Source organism: Canis lupus, chromosome 1, assembly GCF_003254725.2.
Source record: "Canis lupus dingo isolate Sandy chromosome 1, ASM325472v2, whole genome shotgun sequence".
NCBI classification, from domain to species: domain Eukaryota; kingdom Metazoa; phylum Chordata; class Mammalia; order Carnivora; family Canidae; genus Canis; species Canis lupus.
Window position 1 is genome coordinate 14,229,243 of NC_064243.1, and position 13,663 is coordinate 14,242,905.

The 13,663-nt window shown below is 40.4% G+C and overlaps 1 protein-coding gene across 6 annotated transcripts in view; it reads right to left on the reverse strand.

Annotated features, from left to right (window-relative positions):
- The window catches only part of ZCCHC2 (zinc finger CCHC-type containing 2), a 63,641-nt gene that overhangs the window by 37,997 nt on the left and 11,981 nt on the right, over positions 1 to 13,663 (reverse strand). For all 6 annotated transcript variants that reach the window (XR_007411905.1, XR_007411904.1, XR_007411903.1 and 3 more), the window contains exons 2-5: positions 10,255 to 10,366; positions 7,569 to 7,645; positions 5,258 to 5,329; positions 954 to 1,066 (exon numbers count right to left, since the gene is read on the reverse strand). Coding sequence is in view for 2 of the 6 variants with exons in the window: in XM_049112265.1 (XP_048968222.1) it covers positions 954 to 1,066; positions 5,258 to 5,329; positions 7,569 to 7,645; positions 10,255 to 10,366 (374 nt within the window). In the remaining 4 variants the exon portion in view is untranslated. The remainder of the gene's footprint in view (positions 1 to 953; positions 1,067 to 5,257; positions 5,330 to 7,568; positions 7,646 to 10,254; positions 10,367 to 13,663) is intronic.

A 13,663-nucleotide genomic window follows, 5' to 3' on the forward strand; every position in this document is an offset into this window, starting at 1 on the left:
GCATTCGTCTGTTCTTAAACCCTGCACACTCTTCCCTAAATTCCTCTGCCCCACTGTCCTTTCATCACACCCAAGAAAGTCTTTATCCAACCCATCTGCTTTCCCAACACCTGAGCCTGAAATGAGGGAAGGATTTTGTTAAAAATCTACACAGCAGGACAGACCAACACCACTATAATTTACTGATCTCCGATGGCAAATGGACTTCACATCCTGGCCGACCTAAGAGGTTTCTTTGATCAGGCTGTTCTCCATATCCCCACGCGACCACTCTAAGTTCCTTCTGCTCCCAAACATTTGATCCCCCATCCTCAGCGTAGCCATTCTTCAGCAAACTCTTACTTTGGGAAAAAAATGTAAGCCGTTAGGCAAGAGATCCCTCAACTTCCCATCATGAAACAAGCATATTTACCCATGTCCACACCCGTCCTGCCCATACAGAGAGCTGGTGCCGCCTGTGTCTTCACCTCTTCTTCCTTCCACAGGCGCGCAGGATGCTCTGGGAGCTGACCCCCCTCCGCCCTGCCCGGCTCGCCACCACTGTAACTTTACCGCTGTCCAGAAGAACAGGTGTTCAGGGAGTGTTAATCGTCTTTTACTCTCCAACCCATTAGCCTAATCTTCTTACTTACCTGACAACTTAAAACAGAGAACATCTCTAAAGTTGAGCTCTTGGATAAGGAACTCTTTCAGTAAATATCTTATGGAGAAAACAGGAGGTTCACTGCTTGCATATTTTAAAAGCATTTTTTTTTTTTAATCAGAGAGCCAAAGCGTCTGGTGATAAAAGTAATTTGTTTGATGTTTCCTAGTGTGAGCCCAGACCCAAATAACATATGGATAAGAAGCCCATCTTAAAAAGTACTCCACAGGGAAAAAACCTCCATTCTAAGTCCTCCCCCGCCCATGATCTTGTCTGTGTCATCGTTCTGACAGCGTCAGTAAATCATTACCTTAGGATGGGCTCTAGGTCAGGATGTCGCCGTTCCTCCCTTTTCAATGAACCCTGATTCAGGGCTCTTAAGATGGTCTTGTCAAAAGTCTCTGAAGACACTTCCTTTGGGAGCTAGAAAAGAAAAACAGCAAGGCCAATGTTAAGTTTCTTACTTGCTGCTAAGAATGTTACAAACCAGAGGCATAAAAGGAAGATAAATGTCTCTTGCTCGGTCATGGTCCCAAAGCAGTTCCTTCTCTAAATCTTCATGACGCCAGACCCCATACTGAAGCAACAGAGCTTTTTCTACTAGGAAACAGTCTTCTGCCTTCTGGGCACACCTCAGGGCTCTGCGATGGTGCAGAAGAACCCCAGCAGCATTCAGCATGCTTCTGGGACGTGCCTGCAGATCCCTCACATTCCAAGTGCCACAGGCCACACGAAAATGACATCCACACTGAAGTGCTTTAGTTAAATGGAACAACATTTTGCATAGCATAGCTACAATTATTTGAATCCTCAAATAGTATTCTGAGAGGTGTTATCCCTGCCTTTACAGTTATCACCTTTGTGCCTCGTTTCACATCTGAATCTCAGGCAATGTCAGACTACCAGTGCTATGCACCAAATAAAGAACTGGGTGTGAAAGATGGGGCAAAAACCCTCAATCTTGCTTACATAAAAAGCACTAATTGAAGGGTGAGCAACCTTTCTCTCAGCCTATAAAGGAAGTGCCCTTAAAGTGATGTACCAGAAACCACAAAAAAATTGTCACTTGGCCAAGAAGAGTTTTATTTAAAAAACAAAATTTTAAGTCATTTTATTAACTAGCTTACTTTTTAAAATTCCTAATAAATCAGTCATTTGTAAAGTTAACTTTCCAAGTCTTTCAAGAATTTTAAATTTGACTTCTGATAATTAGGCTTTGCAATGAACTCCTGAATTATTAGCACTTTCACTAAAATTAAGAGTACAATTGTTAATGTGATCTCTAAGGAGCTGTAGGAACATAACCATCTACACGAATCATCAGTTTATGTATTGATCTTTAACTGAAGAATCCAAAGCAAGTATTCTTTCAACAAATATGTATTTTGGGTCAATGATTCAGAAATGGAATATTTAATAAAGACAGCAAAAAGTAATATTAATTCAGGCAGCTAGACTGTGGAATCAAGATGTTTTATCAGAATGAACTTCTTTTTGGTTCTTTCATAACCTGGTGAGGCTGAAGGCTCTGCTGGCATTCTGCACACCTGCTGTGGAAAGCAAGTCCTCTGACCAGTACACCGGGAAGAAACAACTTCTGAATCTACAAATTTCCCAAAGAAATGACTGTTTCAATACTTACATTTTCATGTTATTTTAATACAGATTAAGGTCACTAAGGCCTATTCATATTACCCATAGTATATATACACCCATTTTACACATGGTACTTCCTGAACATCTGCACACAGCCAAAGAAAACCAGCTTCAGTAGAGAAGTCCGCTTCCACTATGGAATCACGGATGGCTCTTCTAAGCATCGAAGGCGAGAGTACATACATTTTCACCTTCGAGTCAGTGACCGTTCACGTGATGGGGCAGAGTGCAGATGTATAGTCATCGGTACTTGCAAAATGCTTTATTTTCAAGTGATTTTTATCTTCAATTTCCAAGGACTATTTCCAGTCCTAGGGGAAGGCATATTTGCTAAAAATATAGCTTTAAATCATGTCTCTTCTATTCTAGTCACTTCTGAATATCCTGACCTCTCAGTCTTCAGTCTAGGACCCAGCCCCCCACCTCCGGGCTCCACTCAGCCCTGCACCAACCAGCGCAGAGTGCTGGAAAGCATTTCTCCTTGCTTCCACAAGCTTCTCTTTAAAAACTCCGAGGCCTGATGGAGAGCCATCATTACAATTTAGTTTTTTGTAACTCTTCTCATTCATCACTCATTCAATCAACAAATACTCAGACCCCAACCCTGTCCTTGGTACTATTTTAGGCACCGTGGATACAGCAGTGAAAGAAGAAACAAGAACCCTGCCTCCATGGAGCTTCCAGTCTGGCAATGAGGAACAGACAGGTGTCAGATGCACATTCTAAGCAGCAGAGGAAGGGGGCCTGGATGCGGGGTCAGAGGCTGCCACATACATGGGGGGAATAAGGATTTGAAAGCACTGACCTCAAACTCACTCTTCCACATTATAGCAAACAGTAAGTGCAGTTAAACAGCATCTACAAAAGTTAAAGGTTGTTAGTATGTACAGGTTGTCAAAAGGACACTTTTGTTCTTAACTTTTGTAGATGATTTTAAAAGAAAGGAAAAAAGGAGTAAAAGTATTTCAGTAAACCTGAAAGGATGTTTTATAATAGGTGATTAGTTTCTGGAAGTATAAAATGTTGACAATTATTTCATATAACTTGAGAAGGCATCTGTCCACTTTAGAAAAATTCTATATTCAAAAGTTGACTTATGAGGGGGATCATTAACTACCATAATTCTGAAGAGCGAATTAGCTGTAGGGGGCTCCTTTATTTATTTATTTTTTTAAAGCACTTAAGCTTTCAGAAAAAATTGTACGATTGAAAAAAAAAGAAATCTGTCAAGACACAGAGCCAGCTGAAGCTTAAGGGAACCCCAACAGGAGAGACTCTGCTGGTGCCAGGCCCAAGGCTGGTGCTCAGTCACATGCGCTCTTGCTGAAGCCTCTTGCCCCAAACGGGACAAGTTGGTGGCAGCACCCCCACACCGACTCGTGGACAGCACTGGAGCCCATCGTGCTGACCCCACACCACAGGATCCTTCAGCCCCAGCTCCACCTCCCTGCAACCTAGCTTCCAGCATTAGAACTCTGTCATGGAAAGGGCAACACAAGAAAAAGAAACGAAGTGCACTGCTCTCCAACCCAAATAACACCTGCCCAGGATGACCTGTCCTTAAGCTTTGGTTAACTTTATCCTATTGAAACAGAGAAGTCAGACATAAATAGAAGAGATTTTACAAGCGCAGGTGTGGCGGTGGTACGGGACGGGCCAGCCCTTCCTAATTTCTTCAACAGGCAGACAGTGAACCAGTAGCTAGTTTCTCCTTTGGGGAGCTGATGACCTCTTCTCTGGAGGGCAGCCCTCACATCCCCGCTCCTTCCAGGATTCTCTCCTTCCTCACCGGGCTGCCTACAACTAACAGGTCACACACATGTGACTTTAGGCAACTGTCGACTAATGACTGCCCCCCCCTTACATGCAGTTAGGTCACTATCCTGAAGCAGCAGCAGGAGTTCACAGCCTTCCACCCGGAGGGCCTGGTTTTTAATAAGCTGCAGGAAAGCATGCAAATTGTCCCTGGGTATTAGTTAACCCTGTTAGCAGAACTAATGCTGCAACAGCACATCAAACTACATCCTCCTCAGAGCCAACACCCACCATGCTACTCAAAGCTCTGCAAGCTGGTGACAAAGAGTGTCTTGTAGCTTTCAGAACGGAGACCCACGTGATCTGAAAGAATAAACTTATGGCGACAAATAGACAACTTAGAAACCAGCGCGGTCCTGAACATTGCAGATGTTACAGGTTCAGTAACTACATAGACCTTCACTCAAAAGTTAGTGATGGAGCTGGGAGTGTTTCCTGTTTCTGGACTTCCTGTCTCCTTATGCGCAATAAATTTAAAATATATTTCCTTATTGAGAAATACTAATGTACTGGTTAACCATTCAAACCCATTTCCTCCTTTTAACATTTAGCTGTATGCATACGCGCTTCAAATAAAATTGGTGTAAAAGAAACAGGCAAGAGTTTGAACACAATGATCTAAGATACCTTTTACCTCCGCAAATCTGCATAAGATGTTTCCATCATCCCGTGCTCTCAATACTAGGGAGCATCTATCACCAGGGAGAGGGTGGGGGAAGCTGGAACTCAAAGAAGGAACCAAGGGACATGGATTTCAGGGAGTCCACAGAGGGAGCCGAAGAGCTGTGAGGTCTAAGAACCACAACAAATGCTAACAGGCCTCTCACTTTGCAGACGCACTCTCACAGGAAGTACCCTTCCAAGCAGCCACCATTAAATATACCTCGGCAAGGAACTAGGAATCAGGTTCCATTCTTTTTTTTTTTTAATGTGGAAAACCCTTCATTCATTTCCTTATATTGGTAACATAAGAAAACTTAGGTTTAGAATAACATGACATTTTCTACAGGTAACGTTCATGGAGAGTTCTAAGGCAACCTTTATATATGTGGTTAAATCTTCCTGGTGTCTATTTTGATATGAGGTTTGGGATTCTATATATTACGTAAAAAATCATTTTAACAACAAAATCTATACTTTTACCTTCAGTAGAAATTCCTGTAGTTCTTGGTGGGTTTTTGTTACTGTTGTGACTGAAAGATCAGACCAATTTACCTGATTTAAAAAAAACACACATATTATATGGTTATTTCTTAGGCGGGAACCGGCTGAAAAAAAGCCATGTGTAAAACAAAGGGCCTTAACTTAAATTTTATTAAGATTAACAATTAAAAATATAAAGTTAATCTGGCATTGTAGTAATTTCCTCAAATTGTTAAAATTAACGGCACATTGACAGACTCTACTGAAAAAACTTTTTAAGAATTCCTTTCAAATCGCTTTTTTTTTAAAGTTGTCTTTTAAAACGTGACTATAGTTTAGTAATTTTTCAAAAGGGAAAAGTTGCAGAACTCTAAAATGACACTTTGACAGTATAGATCTATATACCAAGAAAGATAAAAATTCTATCTCCTGGAACTTATTAAATACAAATGCTTCAGAGAAATAACTAGAGTTTACTGCCCCCTTTTGATAGTACTCTATTGTATTTTTATGGGATTTATAGCTTATGAAGAGATTTCATCTTTATCTCAATTCTTTAAAATCCTATTAAGGTAGATGGGGCAGGTATGACTCCTTCCATTTTCAGATGGAGAAACTAAAATGCTCAGCGTTTAACTTACATAGATCTGACCCTAAGTAAGCAGAAGAGCCAGACTGGAATCTCTATGCCCCTTTGCTTCTTGGATACTTCTAATTCAGTGGACTTGATCTCAGTCCACTCATGCTGGCTACTTTACAATTATTTGAGCCAGGTAAAATATGAACTCTGCAAATACCTAAGTCTTATCAACTAATCATACCGTTACTAATCAGATATTTAAACACAGATATGAAATTTTATCTACCAACCCTCAGAGCAAATACCCTTATTAACTGGCATATCTTTTATATGATTTTTAGTTATGTGAATGTTTGATGAGCAGCTACTTGTGTCAGACACTGTTCTCAGCCAAAGGGACATAGGAGTGGACAAGACAGTGAAGTCTCTCTTCTGGCTGAGGTCAGGCTCTAGGGCATGAGACAGATTACGACAAATGAATGGTTAAGAGATCCCCTCAGGGATCAGGGCTCCAGAGCGAGTGAATAGGGCCTGGTGCAGGATCAGGACAGCACCATGGAAGGGTGCAGAGGAAGACCTCACTGGCGGGAACATTCGAATCAGCTGGGGAGCTGAAGGGATGTGAGCTGTGCCAATGGTCTGGGGAAGATTGTTCCAGAGCTGGGGATGACAAAGGCTCTGAGGAAGGAACAAGCTAAGAACTCCAGCAACAGAAGGAGAACCAGTGTAAATGGAAAGAAGAGAGCACAGTGGCCTGTGCCATGTGTTATAAAAACGGTAAGTGAATGATGTGGAGATAAGGACCTGAAATGTGCAAACTGAGGCTATTTCTCCCATAGAGCAGAAGCCAGAGTTCTGAAAATCACTCAGTAAACATACTAATAAGCAAGTCAAATGTGGTGGGATGACAGAGGATGAAGATTCTCACTCTCCACAGGCTAATAACCTCCTGGAGAGGAAAAACACGTAACCCAAACAGAAGACTCTGTGAAATCTGTGCCCGTGGGATGCCTGCAGTGAACAGCCACACATTCTGCTGGCTGGTGAGAAAGCACTTCAAGAGAAGTCTGGCAAGCAATACCTTTGGGGAGGAACTGAAGTCAGGGAGCACAGAAATGTGGCGTCGGCCCATTTGGCTTCAAGGTGCTCGGTCCAATCTCAGGAGGAAGGGCTGGACAGTGAATGCCCAACAGGGAGGAAGAAGGAAGTGTGGACAAGGAATCCACGTGACAGTCAACAAATGAGAAGGAGGCATGGGGAGCGACAAAGCTGGACTCTACGGTTAATGAGACCGCTGTCTGATGGGCAGAATGACAGGAAAGGACATGGCAACAAAGGCCAGGGAAGAGAAGCTTTGTGGAGCAAAGAAGAGGAGGAGAAAAAAAATCAGGGAAGACCATGCCAGAAAAAGACAATGCCCATGATCTTGATTTTAAAATTACTAGTGAAAACGTTTACTTTCACTTTTAAAGATACATCTTACACCTTCTAACGAAGGCTCTTACTTTTTTTAATAAAATCATTAGTTAACTTTAATGTGATATGATTAAAACCTTGGCAAACCATGCAGGACAGACTGAAAACAGGACATCTTCATTAAGACAAATGTATGTATACGTACAGCTTTTTTTTAAGTTAGCAAACCTGTTTTTCCAAAGGTCAATTTTCATTTTTCCCAAAAGGTCATTTAGCACCGTACACAAGACATCTGTAGGGGGCAAAGGGGCTTACTTTGAAGGTGTATTCCCAGTATTTGTCAGCCCTTTTTCTCTGGACTCCTTTCAACATTATCTTCTCAATGTGCACAGCTGAAAGAAAGAAAACATGTGGACTTGTTCTATGAGACCAGACGCAGGTTTCAGGTCCCCAATCTGAAAAATGCTAACCCATTAAGCTAGTCACCTTCATCCTTACTACTGATCTTAAATCATGAAACAAAATCCCAAAAAACGCAGAAGCACAGGAACGTGCATTCATGCATGAATTTTGTTCTAAATCCAGTCAGCGGGCCAAGTGCCTCAGTAGTTCCCAGTGTCTTAAGCACCAATCACCTATAGGAAAGATTATTTTTCTAGAGGATAAGCTTCAAAACTGCCTGTTATTCCAATTACCATAAATAGAGCACTTTATTCAATTTTTTATGCATAGTAGGTGTAAACTGGAAAGTATAGTTTTTAACTGGAAAAAACCTTCAAACGTAATATGTAAAACTGATAAAAATTTCTTTCCAATTGGGAATTTAAAAATTGTTCTCAACATGATCTTTAATACCATATAATGATGTTACAAACTTAATATTATTAATGAACTGTAGAGGTTCACTATAGCAACATTTTTCACAATTTATTGCCCAGATAAAATAGTGGTCATAAGTTACATGAATAACTCTGAGTTGAACAAGGTAAGATGATAAGCTTTGTTAATGAAGTAAAGCAAATGTGCAAACCTCTAAACTATTCACTTAACATATCCTTCAATAGAAGTATCTTTCAGGAAGTAAGTATCTTTACAAATTGAAAAGAGCCAGTCTACTAACCATTACATAGGGACGTGAGGGGGAAAAAAAAAAAAGAAAAAAAAGAAAAAGAAAAACTGTTGCCCTGGGGTATAAATAGAAGAGACAGCGTGTACGCAATAATGAGACTGGTAGTAATGAACATGAGAAAGGTCACAGGGAAGTTAGGAGGGGGACTCAACAGATGAGGGTCACTGTTAAATTCAGGGGATGGGAGATGGAGAAGAAAAGGAAAGGATTTATTTGGAGAGGAAGAGGTTAAAATATGAAGTAGAATTACAAAGTAACAGAAGTATACAGAAGAATTAAGATTATAATAGATCACAGGTGGTGAGCAATGAGAAAGCAGGAAACATAAGGTACAGAAATTTTCTGGAAAGCGGGCATTCCTGATGGACTAAGGAGATACCACTACCAGTGTTTTGAGCCAACGTTCCAAATACATGGCGTTTGGTGGCTGGCTTCTGGGATAACTTCCCTTCAGTGGGTGAGAAATGCTGAGGACGGAAACAAAAGAAAATCTCAAAAGCCATAGCCGAAAAGCCTCACAACTGCTGCAGTATAAGAAAGGCCAAAGTGGGGCAGGGAGGGTCTGCTGTTTTCAAAAGCTTTTCTATTAAATTATGTAAAGGGTGATGCTATTTAATAAAAAAAAAAATCCGAACTAATCTATGTTCAGAAAATACAAAGCAGCTCTACTTCTGCAAATCAATGGGCTAAGGGTAGGGGACCACTAGGGCATTCTGGGGTAAGAGAATGTGGCTAGGTCTTCAGCCTTAACTGTGGGTTCCACCTGCCATGATCTCTCAGAATCAAGATGAGCAAGACAAAAGAAAATAGTGAGGAATGGCCAGTAATGGCAGACACTGCGGTCCTCCTAAATTAAAACTAAGCAGCAGAAATTATGTACATTTAAAAATAAAGAACATGAGAAAAATCATCTATAGTACCACCTTATGGTTGTTAGCATTTTGATGCAGTCTTTTGTTTCCCTATAATATTTTTATTAAAAAAATAAAGAAAAAAAAGGACCTTCATTGTAAAAGCAAACTCTGCTTCAGGTTACTCGCATGTGCAGTGAGCATGGTTGAAGGGGTCTATGAGTCAAGTAGTTTAATAGTCTGAGATAGTCTGGAATAGGTAATTATGTAGACTTTTTTTTTTTAAACATTAAACATTCATACCTATTTCCTCTATGAGGAAAAATATATTACACAAAAAGGATTATTCTTGGGACTGAAAGGAGACAAAATGATATTGATTCAAACCTGCCATAACTGAGTATGACGCTTACTATGCACGCTTCACTCGTCCTAGGCTACCCAGGTGGCATCTAGGTTTTCCATTTCAATTTTCTCATTTCCCCCTCAGGTTAATGGATTCTCCAAATACGAAGAGAAGTGAGCATCTGAACTCCTTTCTTCTCAGATGACAATGTCCTTTCCATTCCCCCATCCCAACCCTCTTGAAAACTCCATTACTGCAGGAAGCATGGGCTTGCAAAGAAATTTCTTCACTTTCTCACAGGGAACTTTCCTGTGAAAGTAAAGTAACTTTCCTGTAAAACTTTTTTCAGTAAATGCTGAGCACATTCTCCAGATAAGGCACTATACTATATCCATTTAGGTTTTAGCCCTCTGAAAGTACACAACTAGATTCAAGCCAGTCAACCACAAGGCAGAACCAAGTAAACACAAGCCAGGGCGGGCCAAATGCTGCAAAGCAGGAGCCCAGATGCAGACTCAAAAAAGTGGGGGGGCGGAGGGGTGGGGCTGGCATTTGAGCAGAACCTAGGTCCTGCAGGATTTCTCTACTCCAAAAAAGAGCGAGAAGAGTTAGAGTCAACCAATGTAAACAGCACTCTGCAACCTTCCCCATAAGTTTATGAACCACATAGCATACCTTCTCGCTGGGTTCTATGAGGTGCCACAGGAAGTCCATCATGAGGTATTGGGGCTTGTTCTAGTAAACTGGCCTCGTTACTTTGCGTGTAATCACCATGGGCAGAATCATTCTAGGTGAGAAAGAGGGGCACATGTTAATCTACTCCACAGACTAAGAATAGTAAAAGCTCCACACAAATACACCAGAGTCAAGTCTCAAACTTTTAAGAGCAACCATTTTAACATAATTTTTAGAGATCAAATAGGTGATTACACTCTAAGGGCACAAAGGCACAAACTGGCACTCACCAGTAAGGAAAAGGAATCAATATTTCATAATAATAGTCTTATCAATTATTTATTGGCCCAGATCTTAGGATATATTTGCCCATTATTACTCAGAATCCCCAGTGATGTCAATTCTAACCAAAGTGAACCAGAATCAAAGGAACACATATAAGAGGATATATTTTAGGCTAACCCCCCCACATAAGGGAATTTTATTTTTTACATTAATCACTATGCAATTTTTATTCACTACTTCATTTTAGTGATGGTCTAACAAGATCAATATCTGATCTGATCAATATCTGATCATCAATATCTGCCAAATCTTTCTGAACAAGTATGAACAGTGAGTTTACCATTAGTAATGTTAAACCACCTAACAGCAACTAGGTGCTCTAAATCGGAGTTTGCTCAGCAAATCACTGTCATCAGAGAACTGGAGGAAGGTTTACTCCTGGGAGCACTACTCCCTGGAGTCAGGAAGAGCCTGCTTCTCTTAGACACAGCTCTCCAGATCTGAAGCAGTGTCCTGCATATATTGTTCCTACAACACACTGCTTAAGCCAAAAAAAGAAAAATCGCCTTAAAACTGTTCTTTATCACAACTCACACCTTACCCCTTCATGTTCAGAATCTCAAAATACTACTCAGAACAGAACACCTCAGTTTCAAGAGATAATTACAATTTGACAAATCTGCAAGAATACAGATTTTTAAAAATCGTGTAAATTTAGAAATGAGGCAAACAGGAGACCCTACACTTCCCAAGAATCTTAAAATATTTTGTTCTGCTGTCTAATCATGCAAGCTGGCTTGACAATAGGTATGGGCTGCCAGTTGACAGCTCTATTTCTGGGAATAAAACATCGCATCAGATACTCCTGGGAACTAAGCTTCAGCTTTATAGTTTGTCTTCCTGTAGAAACCCAAGGAAATAAGTATCTGTCTACACAGAACCACTTAAGGAGAAGGACAGCACAGATCTCTTCGTCAAATCCAACTTCCAAAGCATTTAGCATGATGGCATTTGCCAATTTTCAATATTAATGATTTTTAAAAGGTGGATTCTTCTAGCAACGACAAATTTACCCCTATCCTAATCCAGACCATATAATCACTCACTACAAAGTAATAAAACAGCATTGGCCTAACATTGCTGTAAGTACTTCAAAAATCAATAGAAACAAAGCACTGTCATCCTCCCAAATACCTGTGTTAACTGGAAGGAGTTTGGCTGGATATGCCAGTTATTTTTTATAGAATTATTTTTCTACGCTGCTCAAACGTGGTTCATAAATTAAAAATAACACCTTCGAATCCAAATGTAAAATATGCCAAAAACAATAGTTTCCACTAGGGAAATCAAAACCACAATGATAGTCCACCTCACACCCACTAAGATGGCTAGTATCCAAAAACACAGAACACAGCAACTATTGGTGAGGATGTGGAGAAACTGGAACCCTTGGGCACTAGTTGGTACGAACGTAGAACAGTGCTGCCACCGCGGAAGGTCCTCAAATACCACATGACCCCCAACTCCATTCCTTGGTGTCATAGACTCCAAAGAGCAGACAGCAAGGACTTGAGCAAATCATTTTTTTCACAGGGGTGTTACTCCCAATAGCCAAAAGGTGGAGGCTCCAATGTCCACTGCTGGATGAACAAATAAGTGTGGCATATACACACAACTGAATATTATTCAGCCTAGAAAGGGAATAAAACTCCAATGCATATTACAACATGGAGAAGTCCTGAGGACATTGTGCTAAGGGAAGTAAGTCACACACAACAGAATAGTGTATACCCCACTTACATGAGGTACCTAGAATGGTCACTGTCATAAAGGCAGACAGTAGAACAGTGGTTACCAGGGCCCTGAGGTCAGAGGGAGAGGGGGCATAGGAGGATTTGATTAATGGATATAGAGGTTCAACCTGAGATATATGAAAAATTCTGGAAATGGATGGTGGGGATGGTTGCATGACGTGAAAGTACTTAATGCCATTGAACTATACACTCAAACTGTGTTAAAATGACAAATTTTATGTTAAATAAATATAATTTTATGGTGTGTGTGTGTGTGTATATATATATATTCCCCCCCCCCCCCCCCACAATAAAAAGTAAAAAATTTTACTCAGTGGTGGAGCACCTGCCTTCAGCTCAGGGCATGATCCCAGACTGGGGATCAAGTCCCACATCGGGCTCACTGCGAGGAGCCTGCTTCTCCTTCTATGTCTCTGCCTCTCTGTCTCTCATGAATAAATAAAATCTTTTAAAAAAATTTTTTTAAATAATTTTATTATGCTGTCTCCACAAATGTTATATTGAAGCAACCAAGAGAAAGCAGTCTGCTTCACAGTCAAAATAAAATTTTTAAAGTCTGAAATTACGTACTTTAACAGCCAGGAAAAAATAAATAAATAAAAAAATAAAATAAAATAAAATAAAATAAATAACAGCCAGGAAAAGGCCTCTAGTTTAATAACCTCAGGAGAAAAATGGAGTTTGAGTTTCCTCCCAAGGACCTACGTTCATCAACTCATGAAATATCTACTAAGTTTTCTACCCCCATCTCAGCATGCATCAATGCCATAAAATCACTTAGACTAAGTTTAGAAACTATGTGCGAAATGTACAATTTTATTAGTTTAATTAAAATTTAATCTAACGCTTCACATGAGCTACAGAGGTCAGAATCAAGTTTACTGGTCCCAACAGTGAATGGCTCTCCGTTTTGCTGTCTCCCCTTCCCTCATGCTACATACCCTCCCTCCCCTAAGAGAAGGCAGAGGGGTGCCATAAATCTGAGAACTACCGGTTTAATGGAATCTTATAGAAAGAAATCACACCCGCTTTCTTTATGAAGTTCAGATTCCCAGGAAAACGTGCTATAGAGAACATACCAGAACTGGCATTTTACAAAGACTAGTTAGATGAAAGTGTCAGGACCAGGTGAAAAGAAGAAGAATTTTTCTCTGCTTGGATTAAGAAGATGGAATTTTAAAATACTAAGCCTGCAAAAATATGCACGGGTACACACAAACCATAAGAATGTGTGCGCTCTTCTTTCTGTAATTCATCTGAGTAAAGCTTTTCCTGTGCTAAGGCATGCCTCTTCTAAGAGCTCCTGGTCA